Below are 13,876 nucleotides of genomic sequence, written 5' to 3'. Positions count from 1 at the left end.
TCAGTTTGGTTTTCCAACTTTAGACTCAAGACACAATTAACACAGCATTTACCCCGTGGGAGGACGACTACAAATAATCACTGAATACCCAGCAATTGTCAACAAGCATTTTTGCTTGAAATGCCCAACCCTCGTAAAGCAGAACTGATTTTTACCATAATTTAAACAGCTTCGGAGTCACTCAGTTTCAGAAAACTTTATTTATACCTCAGCAGAAAACGAGCCTCGCAACAGTGACGTGCAGGGAGGCACTCGTCAGATGTATAAATATATGAACCTGGCTTATATTTCACCTTAATTGAAACATTTAGTTTTAAAAGCTTTTAATTATGCTTTAATCAATTCCATGCTGTTCAACAATACGATAGCAAGAAAAAAAACAAAAGATATGTATGAATTTAAGGTGAGATTTGATTTTTAAAATGTAATTTATTTATTTTTTTTATTAAAATTGAAAATCGAGTATGGTCTTACCTTTCACCGCTACTTTCTGCCTCACCATGTGCATTTTTACTGCACATTTACGGCCAATCAGAAAGACTAAACAGGTCACACACATCCATTCAATATATTAGACAGACTGTGGGACGTCAGCATGTGCAGTACATGTGTAATAAAACGTGTATATTTTGGCGATATAAAGAGAGGTAGTAATGGGCATGCGTCACCTGCCCGCTTCAGTCAGAGTGTGTGGCAGAAGTGCGGCGTAAATTCAGCGATTTTGACCATAAAATGTTGAAATCATACAGAAAACTAATTTATAGAACAGTCAAGTGGACAAATTGATTTTCTTTTATCATTGTTAGTATTTTACTTCCCCCTGTCACAATGACAGGGGAGGCAGTCCCCTGACCGCACGTCACTGCCTTGCAAGATCATGGCTGCTGACCCGAAATCAGAGGTCTCGCAAAATGTCTTGAGCCTCAGGAGAAACACAAATTGCTTTACAGCACTCTACACACACACACACCTCCCAGCCAGGTACTAGCTATAAGATCCACGCAGTGATAGCGGCATTTTAGATGTTCATCATGGCAGAGGCAGTGAAAAATAAGCAGTGAAAATTGTTGACGGAGGAAGCGAGGAAGAGGAAAACGACTGTCTGAGCGAGTGAGGGGCCACACACGAGTAAACATCAGACCAGCTTGTGGATGCTGACCTGGTGTTTTTGCTGTTGCACTTGTATCTTTGGGAAAAACTCTCTGCTCTCTATGTATTTACATGTACTTGCACTTCCTCAATGTTTGCCATTGTCATAAAGGCATTTGCTGTCTGTTGCTGTCAGTTTGTTTTTGGTGGTTGGTCGGCTGTTCTTCCATCAGCATGGACATGGCTCCTTGGCTTGTGTCCGTTGAAAACAAATGCACATGTCCAGGAGGAGAGGGGAAGGGAGGGGGAGCATCAAGAGTGAAGATGAATAAATGTTGAGATATTTCAGTTTGAACAAAAAATAAAAAGTGGGCAGAGTGACACTTCATCAAATAGAAAATCACAATAAATCTGCAGCCGTACTCCTGTAAAACTGAAAAACATCAATACTCATAAACTAATGAAATGTTGAGAGATGAACTTTTTCATGGAAACACTCCCTAACTGTTGAGAACTGTAAAATTTAGAATACATTTTTTATACATTTGTTGTTTGGCAGTTTGAATTAACACAGCAACTTCCAATGTGTCACGCAGAGAGCAGATCAAATGACTTTTGTGGGGGGTCTTCCAATTAGCTACAATCTAAACACGAGCAAATAAAATAAAAAATCCCACCCTTTAACTGTGGCTGTATTGTCTTCCATCGTACATCACCAGATGATGCAGTGCCTCATTTACAGGAACTGATATGGACAATAACCACAAAGGACAAGATAGAATTACCAGACACCGGGCTTTTATTTCACTATTTATCCCTCAGCAGCCATGTAAGGGGGAGAAAAGTGGTATCACCTCTCGTGGTCTGGTTGCTGCGCATATTTATGGCTCCACAGTGCAAAGTTACACATGTTTTACTGCCTGCTGTTTTCTCCGAAGAGAACATCCAGCTATTAGCCACATCATTAAAACCGGTAACTGGTTTTAATGTTGTGGATGTCTGGATGATCAGTGTGTTTTTGACTTTGCCAAGCCATGGAACCATAGAAAGCCACGGAAAACAATTGAAAATAAAAAAAAAATACAGTATGCTGTAAAGAAAATAACAGACAGTTAAGAATGAACTTCTTTTAAAACAGGGCACAGATGAACCCAGATGTGCTCTGCTACAATATTAAAACCAGTGGCCTGTTTTAATGATGTGGCTGATTGGTGGATAATGTGCGGTTACAAATATGACCCATTATCTGTATATTCGAATCGCATTGGGTTTAATGTAACGAAAGCAATAGCTTGGTGTAAACCAGCTGTGGTGCGATAAGTTCATATTTTTAAAGACAACACTGTGTCTATCTGTGATCATTTAACATTAAGAAAACGTTATAAAATAGTATTTCATATGGTTTTCAACCTATTCGCTCCTTAGTTAACCTCAAAACAATGGCAAGCAATTAGTTAGTCATGCTTTATGGAACCTATTGGGGGATGAAGTACATCCTGCTGATCTATCTGAACATGCTTTGATGGATCTACTATATCATTTCAGCCTGGTTTCCATGTTATGTTTAGTCCATCTTAAGATATGAGACACAATTAACACACAGTTTACCCCGTGGGAGGGACAGACGCCCAACTACAAATAACCACTGAATACACAGCAATTGTCCACTAGGACACTAGAATCAGTCATTGTGTGAATGTGGGTAACTAGCAGCAAGTCTTTTAATGATCACTGAACACAAATTACTACAGTGCAGTAATAAATTATTTTGGCCTTAAATAAAGGGTGCTAAATACAAAAGTGAGGAAATCATGAAAGTTATTACGTTCATCCTATGTAGACCATGAATGTACAGACAATTCATTAAAGTTCATATTTTTGAAGACAACACTTTATGCATCTACTATATCATATTGTGCATCCCTAATTATTATTAAAGGATCTTTCTTTCAGCCATTTATCAAATGTCCTTGTGAATGCTGCATTGTCAGCAGGACTTACACATGTTTAAGTTATAATATAACATCCCCAACTTGTTCTGCGACTTATCCCAATATGTGTACATCATCAAGCTTTCCTGAAACCCCTGTGTTAAGTGATTTCAGGTGAATTACCTGGGGTAGATGCCGCTGACCATGTCCTGAGCCAGAAGATCAGATGCTACTTGGCTCGGCCCCGCAGCTTTCGACATGAGGAGGACAATCACGCCCCTCATCTGGAGGTTGTTCCTGTTGTCGTAGACAAAGCCTCTGCAAAGGAACACACACAATTACATTTAGACATACCTTATATCAAATGACAAAAGCAAAAAGACAAAAGTCAGCAAAATGCTATATTTACCACAATACACAGTATAGTATGGAGTAAGGCTGTTCAATTACAAACCAAGATATTTTGCTGGGCTAGACATTTTCCACAGCCACTAAGCAGCAGGTGATGACATATTTTAAACAAACCTAAAATGTATATATTGAAAAAGAAAAAAAAATTGGTCTGGGAACATTTCAAAATGTGTAAACAGTAATAAAAGCACTATACCTGAACAGAACCATTTTGATTTACACTTTGAAATCAAAAATATGTTGGTCATTCTGTCCTTCACACACCTCAAAGTGCATTCAACTGAATGCAAATGAATGCTATCAAACATATCAGGCTACGCAGAGTGCTGCATTAGTGGTCAGTACTACTGTAGGAATTTATGTAGGAATCTTTGAGGGTCAGTGAAATGTGTTTTTCTCAGCGTTTCTGGTAGGACCACAGGCTAGGAAACTCAGATGTTGATTTTGTCTAAGAAAAGAAAATGTCTGTGAAAAGTTTAAAGTGCAGGTTTTCTCTCTTTATTTGCAACATGGAGAACAAAGTACAAAAAGTCTATGTATTGAATGTGGATGGAGCATCTCTTAACGTAGCTTTCTCCGCCATTATCCCGCTGTAAACTCCCTCTTCTTCAGCCAGGTAACTTCGACCCAAGTTTAATGAGTAATGTTTAAGATCCAATGAAAGTTTGAAAGTAGTTATAATTGAAAACAGACATGTTGACTTGTGGTGGAGAAAGAAAATGGTTGGTTGATGCAGTGTTTCCAATGTCAGACTCGTCTTGTGTAAATATAATCTTTGTAGTGCAAAGGCTGACAGTTTTTGCACTAGATCTTCGTCATAGTGTTTAGTCCAGGGTCGTACTTTCCCTTTCCACGGTTGATTGTGTGCGAGTGTCAAGGTGAATCCTGGGAGCTCATTGGTCCTACAAAGAAAATGTCAGTATGAGAGGCTGCATTGTACCAGCTACAGTGGACTTCCCTTCAACCATTCAGGCCCCCTTTACACCTGGCATTAGAATGGGTGTTCTATGATCAGATAGCAATCAGATAGTCATTACATAGCACTTTACCATATGCATTTACACTTGGTATTAACATGCGTCTACGGTGTCCACATCAACATCCGATTGCTATCCGACCACGATAATCCTCCCCTTTCATTACCTCCTCCTCTTCTTCTTCTTCTTCAGAAAATGGCGTCTGTACGCTGCCATATCAACAACGACTATTATGACATTAAGTCCTCTGATAAGCGGAAAACCAACGAAAGCAGAGGAGACTGCGCAGTTTTGTCGCCACTTTCAAGTTAGCTGTGCTTGGAGCCACTGACATAATTATTCCCGCTCACGTAGTTGTTGTGGGTTGAATGGAGACGTACTGGAGACTCATCGCATTACACCTGTACTTACATTTAGTCAGGCGCTATCCAATTGGGATACAGTTACAGACAACGCATTTTAATACCAGGTGTAAAGGAGACCTCCTTTGATGGCATAGGGTGGTGGAAGTTTAGTTCTTGTGTAAACATGGGGTGGCTTGCTGAAAGTGCCATGGTTCCAAACAGAAGTAGAACATTAACAAGAACCATGCCAGTGCCCGACTGCCAGCAGACATCAATTTTGTTACGAGCCTTGAAATGGTTTGTTTTGCGTGTTGCTGGTAGTCTTTTGGAAGCTCTTTTCTTCGTGTTGCACACTTTTCCCCCTTGGCCCAGACATGACATACGTCAATGAATTGTTAATGTTTTTGGTCATCATCAAATCCTGAGGGAAAGAATATCCGTCTCTTTTTTCCCTACCATGACGACAGCGATACAATTCAATCAAAACAGTAAAATGCAAAGCTTAAAAACCAAAACAGCAGCCTGAGGGATGTGAACATGCTCTGCAGAGCTGGGTGATGACACATCTCTTATTTGAGCTTATGTTACATGTCATTGTCATACTTTTTGTTATAGGTAGAAAAAAGAAAAATCAAGAAATTGAATTAAGATCATAGCTAATTATTATTGACTGAATTAATATCTGGACCAATAATAATAATACTAATAATAACTGTGGCAGTAAAAAATCTGAATAAATTATTAAACTGAGAAATGATTGCACAAGATTTAAAAAAAAAAAAATTTATTAAAGCAACTGGAATATAATTGATAGGCTCTGCTGCGGGAATGCATTTTTCTTTTTGGGGGTGGGGGGTGGAGTGTCACGCCCCCTAGCTGGCAACCTTCCGACACATTCACAGAAACACACACACACACAGTGCACAGTGGTAACCGACTGCGTGGTGGGCAGATTAAATATCTTTTTACTCTCTCTGGGGAGCATTTAGACAGAGCACCTCTAATCCTGCTCCTATGGGAGACCCTTGTGCCATGAATCACGCTCTCGTTAGGGGCTCCAAGGCAGACAAGTGGCCACGCCCCCCTCCGCTCGATGCCCAGATACTGGCCTCACCGCCCCTCCCTCCACCCCCCACCTTCGCTCACCCACTCCTGCGCCACAGGGGGAGGTAGAAGAACTGAGACAGAGAGGATGTGAGAGATGGAGCATGAAGAGAGGGAGGGGATGCAGAGAGATGGAGGGAATAAGAGGCCAGACAGAAACGCAAGAAAAGATGACAAAAGAAATATGAGAGTGACTCTGGAGTGGTGTGTGATGGAAGAAAATGCACATGCCTTGATGTTTTGTTCCTTCCCCAAACCTATCTCATAAAACACCTCATATGTTTCCAAAAGATTTATGACACGGGTGACATTATGTAGCTCATGATATTTATTTATGGTCAACTCTAAATTTTTACACAGAGAACAGCGGTGAGTGTGGCGCACTGACGGATGCAGCAGCATGGCCCGGCCTGTGGAACACAAAACTGCTCGGGAGCAAAAATTATGAAGCCGCTGTCCTCTCCTCCTGAGGAGTCCGTGTGAGCCACTGTGGCCTGCGGGTGGCACATGATTAATATTTATGTCACTATCCACACCAGCACACATCAATCAATCACAACCGCCCTCCTGCAAAGGGGTGGGGCGAGGATGATGTGCAAAAAAGAGAGAGAGTGGGGGCCACAGTGAGGGAGGAGGAGGGGGCAGAAAGAGAGAGAAATGGGTCGCTGTCATTTTAAAGGGTTGTGAACAGGTCACCACGCCTTCTGCTCACAAACTGCGGCGCAGGAATTCAGGAACTTCAGCCATCGAGCACGGCTGCTGGAATTAATGCATGCAAATACATGACCTCACATGCTGTCTCATATTGATCCTCTTGTCTTTTTTTTCCCTTTAGTAATGAATGAATGAATGAATGAATGAATGAATGAATGAATGAGCTTGATAATGTTGTACATGTCTAATGGACACAATTAACGGGACAGATTTACCTCTGAGGTGCAGATTCATTTTCTAGGGCTTCGTCTTTAATTATTTTATTCTAATGTTTTCATGATCGAATTAAGCTTTTTGTCATTTATTAAGGAAAAGCCCATAATCAAAAAATATAGCAGGCTAATAATTATTTATTTATAGATCCTAAACGTAGGCGAAAATGAAAAAGGAGGAGGGTCATCAAGAATGATTTTGTATTGTCGGGAATATTAAACATGTAGTTTCTAGAAAGCAGCTCAGAAATACATTATTGATTACACTGGATGACACACTTTGATCCAAAATATACAAGTTATCTGGTTGTATTATATTGAGTTTACGTTTTGCATTATTGTATCACATTAACATAAAACTCGATTGTCACAAGTCTCTGTACCAGCCTCAAGGTTTTTTTTTAAATATCGATTTAATTAAAATAATAAAATTAAAAAAAAATCATCTCAGCAGTAGAGACAATGTAACGGTAATGGTAATTTTTTTATTGCTTGCATGCTTGTAATTTTTTGATTTGTTTAGCTAATTAAAAGGTGTTTTTTCGACTTCAAGCACTAATTTTGACTTCATGAGCTTCAGATCAAAAGTCAACAATGGAGGAAAAGGTTACAATGTTCTGTAAAGATTTTCAAAAGCTGTACGTGTTTGGATTTTTGGATTTAGTGTTGAAGTGTCTCCTCTGCAAATACTCCCCCACTTGCTCTGGCCTTATCAACTCTTCTCTTCCCAGTTCTTCTTATCTTCAAAGCTGCATCCTTGTTGCTAAGAGCTACATGTAAGCGTTTAATTCAACACTGCTGCTGAAGCAGGTAGACATATTGTTGTGCATCAGCTGAAGTCGTCTTAAACCTTGTTACAGCCAAGTGGTACAGTGCAGTTTAGCTGGTCACGGTACGATTTGGGATGATCAGGCTTTATGTTTCCACCACGGGGTGTGTGGGCCGGACACATACATTACGTAGCTATTTACGCAGCTGCTTCAGCATACCAGCATGACACAGTGCAGCTCGCTAATAAATTCCACAAAGAGGAAAAATGCAACATAAATAAACAAAGAGCAAAAATTGAGGACATGCAGCATGTGTTAATTCTTTTCGGCATGTGGCTGTTTAGGACAAGAGGAGGACGAGCTTTGTTCACGAGAGGGCTGCAGGCTGCACAGAAAAACACCAATCAACAGAATGCAGTGAGTCTAGCTCCACCCTGTAGGGCCAGGATCACTGTGGAAGGGTTCCAAATACTGGCACGGTATAAATCAGTTATTTTGGTACCCTTCTCAACAGTTTATGCAAATGCAAATAATTGCATGATGTACCCAAGTGAATAAAACTGTGCTGCTTGGTGGAAACAGGGCTTTAATGGCCACTATATTAAAAAGTATTAAAGGTCAAAGGTGAGACTGCAAACAAAAACTGGATTCTGGTCCAACTCTCAAGGACTGTCCTTAAAGCAAGTTAAGTTTCCTATCCTGGGCCACATTCCCCTTGCTGTAACTCCAGACTTTGGGCCAAAGTTAGCTGAGCTGCAGTTTTTGAGAATGAAAGGAAAGGAAAAACCGAAACCCAACTCCACGAGGGTCTGCCTGTCTGCTGTTGTGGATATTTTTATCTGCCGTGCGTCCAAGGCGGAGACACAGTGGGAAATACGAACCAGCCAACCCAAGCTGACAGAGAGGAGTCAGACTGTCAAGAGGTCCACTTCCCTCCTCAGCACCCCCACCCACTGCTACAACACCCAAATGGATTGTCATATCAGATTTAGGTGTATAGGTTATTACACCCTTGGGCTCCTGTTTCAAACATGCCCGTCTGTATGGCTGGATTGAGTTTGAGGACTCTCTCTTCTCGTACTCTTTGCTTAGTTCTCCAACTTCTCGATTTCGTTCGATTAAACACAAGAAAGTGACAAAAAAGTGATTCTATGTTCAAGTGATGGGACGATCTGGAGGATGGGTTAGCTCCTCCCTCATTATGCAATCGTGGTTCTGCACTTGCATGACAAATCAGCTCCCTTACCTTTAAGCAGTACATATGTAAATAAAAAAAAACATGGATGGAACAGTTTAGGGAATGAGTCCTCTAATCCAATTGATTTACACCCACATAGAAGTGACTGTGACAGGTGAGACTTTTGCTTTGATTTGCATGAGAATCAATATACAGCATTTCATAAATTACGATATTTACTGCTGAGAAAAAGGATCCATCCACCAGACTGGGAATGGCTGTAATATGTGCTGCTCTTATTATTCTGTGATGTCTCTGGATATATTCTCTCTTAAAGCTATAATATTAAATAATATTTAAACCATTCACATTCTTTGAAAGAGGGGCTAAGTGTTCACCTCCCACATTACAGGGTTTCTTGTTGGAAGCAGATGTTGGTGGTGTCTAATATAGGAAATCGCAAAACTTGAGTCCGACTATACATGCGGAGGAGACAATCAATTTAATGGCCATGTACGTCTGAGTCCGCCTCACTGAAAAATAAACAGCGAAAGGTGAGATAGATCATGCTGTGGTTCTGTATGTTTCATACCTGCTATACCTTGACCTACTGTTAATGGAGATACAAATTAGATGGAGCATGGCTCTTGTGGTTGCTTTTGTGTTATCCGAAGAAAGACACCGTCGGCGCATGATTTCCGGCAACAGTACTACAGCTGTTACATCGTCTCCTTCTACTTCTAGGTCAAAGACGGGAGGATATTTCAGAGCATGCACAGAACTCCAAGTCTGACTCCAGTCCAACAAAGTGCATAAATGAAGGAGTAATCAGACTATGAATCGCATTACCAAGGTATTTTAGTCCGACTAAGACTAGCTTTATTCAGACTTTAGTCAGACTAATGTGTTTACATGACATCTAGAAAACAGAATTATTGTCTTAGTCCAGACATAATCATACTTTACATGCATGTGAACTTGCTATTGGAAGGTGCCAAGAGGTGCAGCTGGACCAGGGCTAGCAGGTTAGCATGCAACATGAATTTATTGATTGTTACAATAATATTGTCAATAAATTATTTAAATTTGACAATAAGGCCATAGTGTGGAACATCGCAATCAAATGATGGACATTATGTCAATCATGACACAATGTAGACAATCGATGTGGGAATTAAAAAATTAAATGAGTTATCATGACATAAAACCAATGATCCTAGACAAGAGAGAAAAAAAAGATTGAGAATCGAATCGTGACTTAAAATCAAATCTAATCAAGGATGTGATGAATCATGACACCCCCTGCGCCCAGCACTAAGGAAAATCATTAATATCTGACATGAATGACTTGAAAATGCTGACTCTTCACCAACATACATACGACATACAATTTTAAAGTGCCAATAGGAGAAGCCTGCATCTTTATAGTATAGAGCTTTGGTTAAGGAATTAATCCCAGTTTATTTTGTGAGTGTTTGAAAAATCCCTAACCCTCAGAAGAGTGTCAGTTTCTATTTAAACTGACACACATTGTAATCTTCTGACAAGAATTACAGGTTCTGTTATTCTGCATTTTAAACAATGAAGAGGGTAAAACAAACAATGAATACAAAAAAGGAATTAACCACAGTTCTTTATCACATGATAGCTATCAAAAATAATTGTTAAAATGGACCTAGTGTTGTCCTTTCAGAGATGTGGGCTAAATCTGGGTGTGGGGGTAGTGACAGGTGTTACACAAAGGGACTTTTAACTTAAACAAACAATTACTGAACAACACTTATTGTCTGTCTCTCCAATTCTACATTTTATATTGAATAATAGTCAAACTATTGCCTGCCTTTATTCAAGAATACTTGTATGTGGGTCTCACAAATAAACCATGAAGTGGATGCTGCTAAATGACCTGCAGGGTGTAACTTTATCATCTTCCCAAACTTAAATGATGAGAGAGATAAACTTAAAGGCGACATAGAATGCTTGTATCAAACATATATGTTAGTTATGGAGGTCTACTTACATAAATTAACTTGTTTTCATGATTAAAAACCTCCTAATAACTAGTCTCGTCAGCCGCTCTGTTTCAGACCAAAACCACACCCCCAGAACGTGTGCTGTGTTGTGATTGGCCAGCCAACGAGAGCTTTCCTACTGTCCTGTGATTGGCCAGGTACCTGGAAGTGACTTAATAGATAGGCCAGCTCTCAGATACACAGCTCCCCCTCTGGCACGGTGGATGCGCTGCATCTCAGCAGCTACAACGAGAGTAGTTCTTCTTCTTCTGCGGTTGAATGTACGCAACCGGATGTGCCCGGACTAGTGCCCGCACCAGGAGGCGCTATGGTGGTGAGGATTTCTGATGACGACATCAAATTAAGGAAGTGCCAATCCGCTTCGCAGAGCCCAGGAAAACAATACAACACTATTTTCTCAGCAGTGGCTGAACTGTTTGTTCTGAAACTTTAGGGTTTCATAAACGAGGTAATGACGCAGATGCACACACACACAAATGCAGCGTTAATTGGAGCTTCCGGTCTATGTGGCCTTTAAGTGAGTTCTACACTCACAAACGTTGTAACTTTCACGCTTTTTTGCAGAATTTCCCTGCACAAGCTAAGAGACTGGGACAAGGTCCACGCTAATGTTGACGGTGTGTTTTTTTGAATGGAGTCTGGTTGTAAGAAGAGTCCTGTGTTCAGTGTCGTGTCAGCTGTTACCTTGCAGTGCTGAGCAGTGGGTGCCGAGTTCCCACCAGTTTCCTGACGTGCATGGCGACGTTGCTGAGTTCATCGCTGAGGAGGCAGCGCAGACTCATGAAGGAGGTTGGATATCCGACTATCTTCTCTGCGTCGGACACCACTTTGTTCACGTTTGAAGGTCCTGAGCTGGAGAACAGACTCAGTGTCCTCTGTCCTCGGCTGCATAACGTCCTGCAGCTCAGTCGAGACCATGTAGAAGGAAGCATTTCTCTCTCGAGGACACAGTTACCTGAAATGTCATTCAGGTACGTGCTACCGTGTTTAAACTCTATCACAACTCTCTATTGCTGACGTCCCGGCGTGAATTTAAGCTGTGTCACATTTGTAATGTTGGAAAAACATAGACTTTAAAACAGGAATCGACTTAACGCACTACTATCACAACACACGACCTGTCACAGGACGCCGCCATCTTCACACACGTAATACGTGACGTCGTAAAACGTGATGACGTACATGCCACGCTCGCCCAGCGTCTGAAGAGCTCGACTGAACCAAACCACGTAGTAGAATCAGACTATTTAGCAACGACTTGTCGTTTTGTCAAAGTTACACACAGTTTTAGTGTGAGATGAAAACACTTATGTAATGAAAGGTTTCTTTTACTTTATTCAGCATGTATAATATTCACAAAACATCACTTAAATTAAGTCTAATTAAAGATTCTACACACCAGCACTGTAACATAGGTACAGGGTGACTGTACGAATACAAAGTTCATCAGTAATGTTTTATTTTATAATTCTTTCCACTTGTAAAACAATTTACTCATCAACAACACAACAAGGTGCGAGCAAAGTACACACACAGGATCTAATCCTTTTTCATGGGAGATATGTGGACCAGCCAAAGCACAGGTGTGTCAGAGGCATCGTTAACGTTATCAGTAACACCTGTGCTTTTCCTGGTGAAACACACCCAAATGATGGCTGTAACACAAACCTCTCTACTGAAGAACACATTCAATCAAGTAATGCACAGCCCTGCCACTTGAATTCAGGCAGACTAATGGGAGAGCATAATACACCTGTGTTAAAATAGTTACACTTATTGATTAAAAAAAATATATATGACCTATGAACCTGAAAAGCCCCTCAGTTCCCCAAATTTATGTGTTCCACAAAGCAGATTATAAACATTTGGTGACAGTGCCACAACACTTCTCTCTTGTAGAGGATCTGAGAGGTGCCGATGTTGTTCTTTTTTTCAATGAAAATTAAAATCCACCTTATTAGACTAGCTCCATGGTTCTCAAACTGTGGTACATGTACCACCAGTGGTACGTGAACTTACTCTAGTGGTACTTGGAGGAAAAATCAGTTACTACAAATAGCAAAATAATAATGTTAATAATAAATTAAATAATAATAAATAGAATCACCTTATCTCTTGATCCATCTTAATTTAATTTCACTATACCAGTGTGTGAATCTAACAACGTTGGTGATAATGGTATTACTCAAGCTTATATGGAGTGCCCCTTTTTATTATTATTTTTTTTTTATTTTGAATCAAATTTTTTGAATTTAATTTCTTTGTGATTGTAATGAACTTTTATTGCTGATATTAATATCATTTTATCCCTCTATATCTTTTATTATCTTACCTCCTTTTACGGTGATTTTTTTCTACTATATATTGTCTATCGTTGATTACTTTTGTATGCAATACCATCAAAATCAATGAATGTCAAACTTATTTTTATTTAAAAGGGGCAATAGATAACTTTTGTGCCCCCAGGGGTTCCTGCAACAGGAGAAAAAAAGATCTAGCATAGCAAATTGAAGGTAGTACACAGAGCTGCTGATATCAGATTACTGCTATTTTATGCAGTGTTTTGAACATTGAATCATGTAGTTCCTTAAAATCGTAAATTAATTTGCTGTATTTGTGCCAAAAACTTGTCCCAAGTTTTTAACATCCTACTGACGAGTTTAAGACAAAAAACAATGTCCTGTTGGTTTATTTCAGCCCTGTAAAAACACTTGATATATATCAATCAAGTATGATCGATTGTCTGATTCAGATGGACATGATTATGATTATGTGATTATGTTTGAAATGTTGGCATTGTCTAATTAACCAAGTAACTATGATCCAATAATGGAATTTGAATTACAGCCGAAAAAGCCAAAGTTCTCAAAATGCAAAACAGGCAAAACATAAAATAAAACCTCTCCAACAAATGTTTACTAAACAGAAACAGCCCTCACCACTATAGCCATGTAATATTAGAGAGCATGTGCTGTAAATGTGTTGCCTGCCTACTGTGTGTGACTAAACACTGTCAGACGATGAGGAACACACTGATTTGTTGTCAGATGTCGAAGTGTTAGTAATGTTCAATCACCACTAATATATAATCTTTGCTATTGTCAAATTATTGAA

At 39.8% G+C, this 13,876-nt stretch overlaps 1 protein-coding gene across 1 annotated transcript in view; it reads right to left on the bottom strand.

Moving 5' to 3' along the window:
• pdss2 (prenyl (decaprenyl) diphosphate synthase, subunit 2) overlaps positions 1 to 11,928 on the bottom strand; it is a 35,147-nt gene extending 23,219 nt beyond the window's left edge. The window contains exons 1-2 of the mRNA XM_044047918.1: positions 11,447 to 11,928; positions 3,204 to 3,338 (exon numbers count right to left, since the gene is read on the bottom strand). Of these exons, the coding sequence (XP_043903853.1) occupies positions 3,204 to 3,338; positions 11,447 to 11,694 (383 nt within the window). The 5' untranslated portion in view covers positions 11,695 to 11,928. The remainder of the gene's footprint in view (positions 1 to 3,203; positions 3,339 to 11,446) is intronic.
• Between the last annotated feature and the right edge of the window lie 1,948 nt (positions 11,929 to 13,876).

Source organism: Solea senegalensis, linkage group LG16 (assembly GCF_019176455.1).
Source record: "Solea senegalensis isolate Sse05_10M linkage group LG16, IFAPA_SoseM_1, whole genome shotgun sequence".
In the NCBI taxonomy this organism is placed as follows: domain Eukaryota; kingdom Metazoa; phylum Chordata; class Actinopteri; order Pleuronectiformes; family Soleidae; genus Solea; species Solea senegalensis.
Note: the sequence above shows the minus strand (reverse complement) of the source record. Positions and strands in the feature narration are given on the sequence as shown.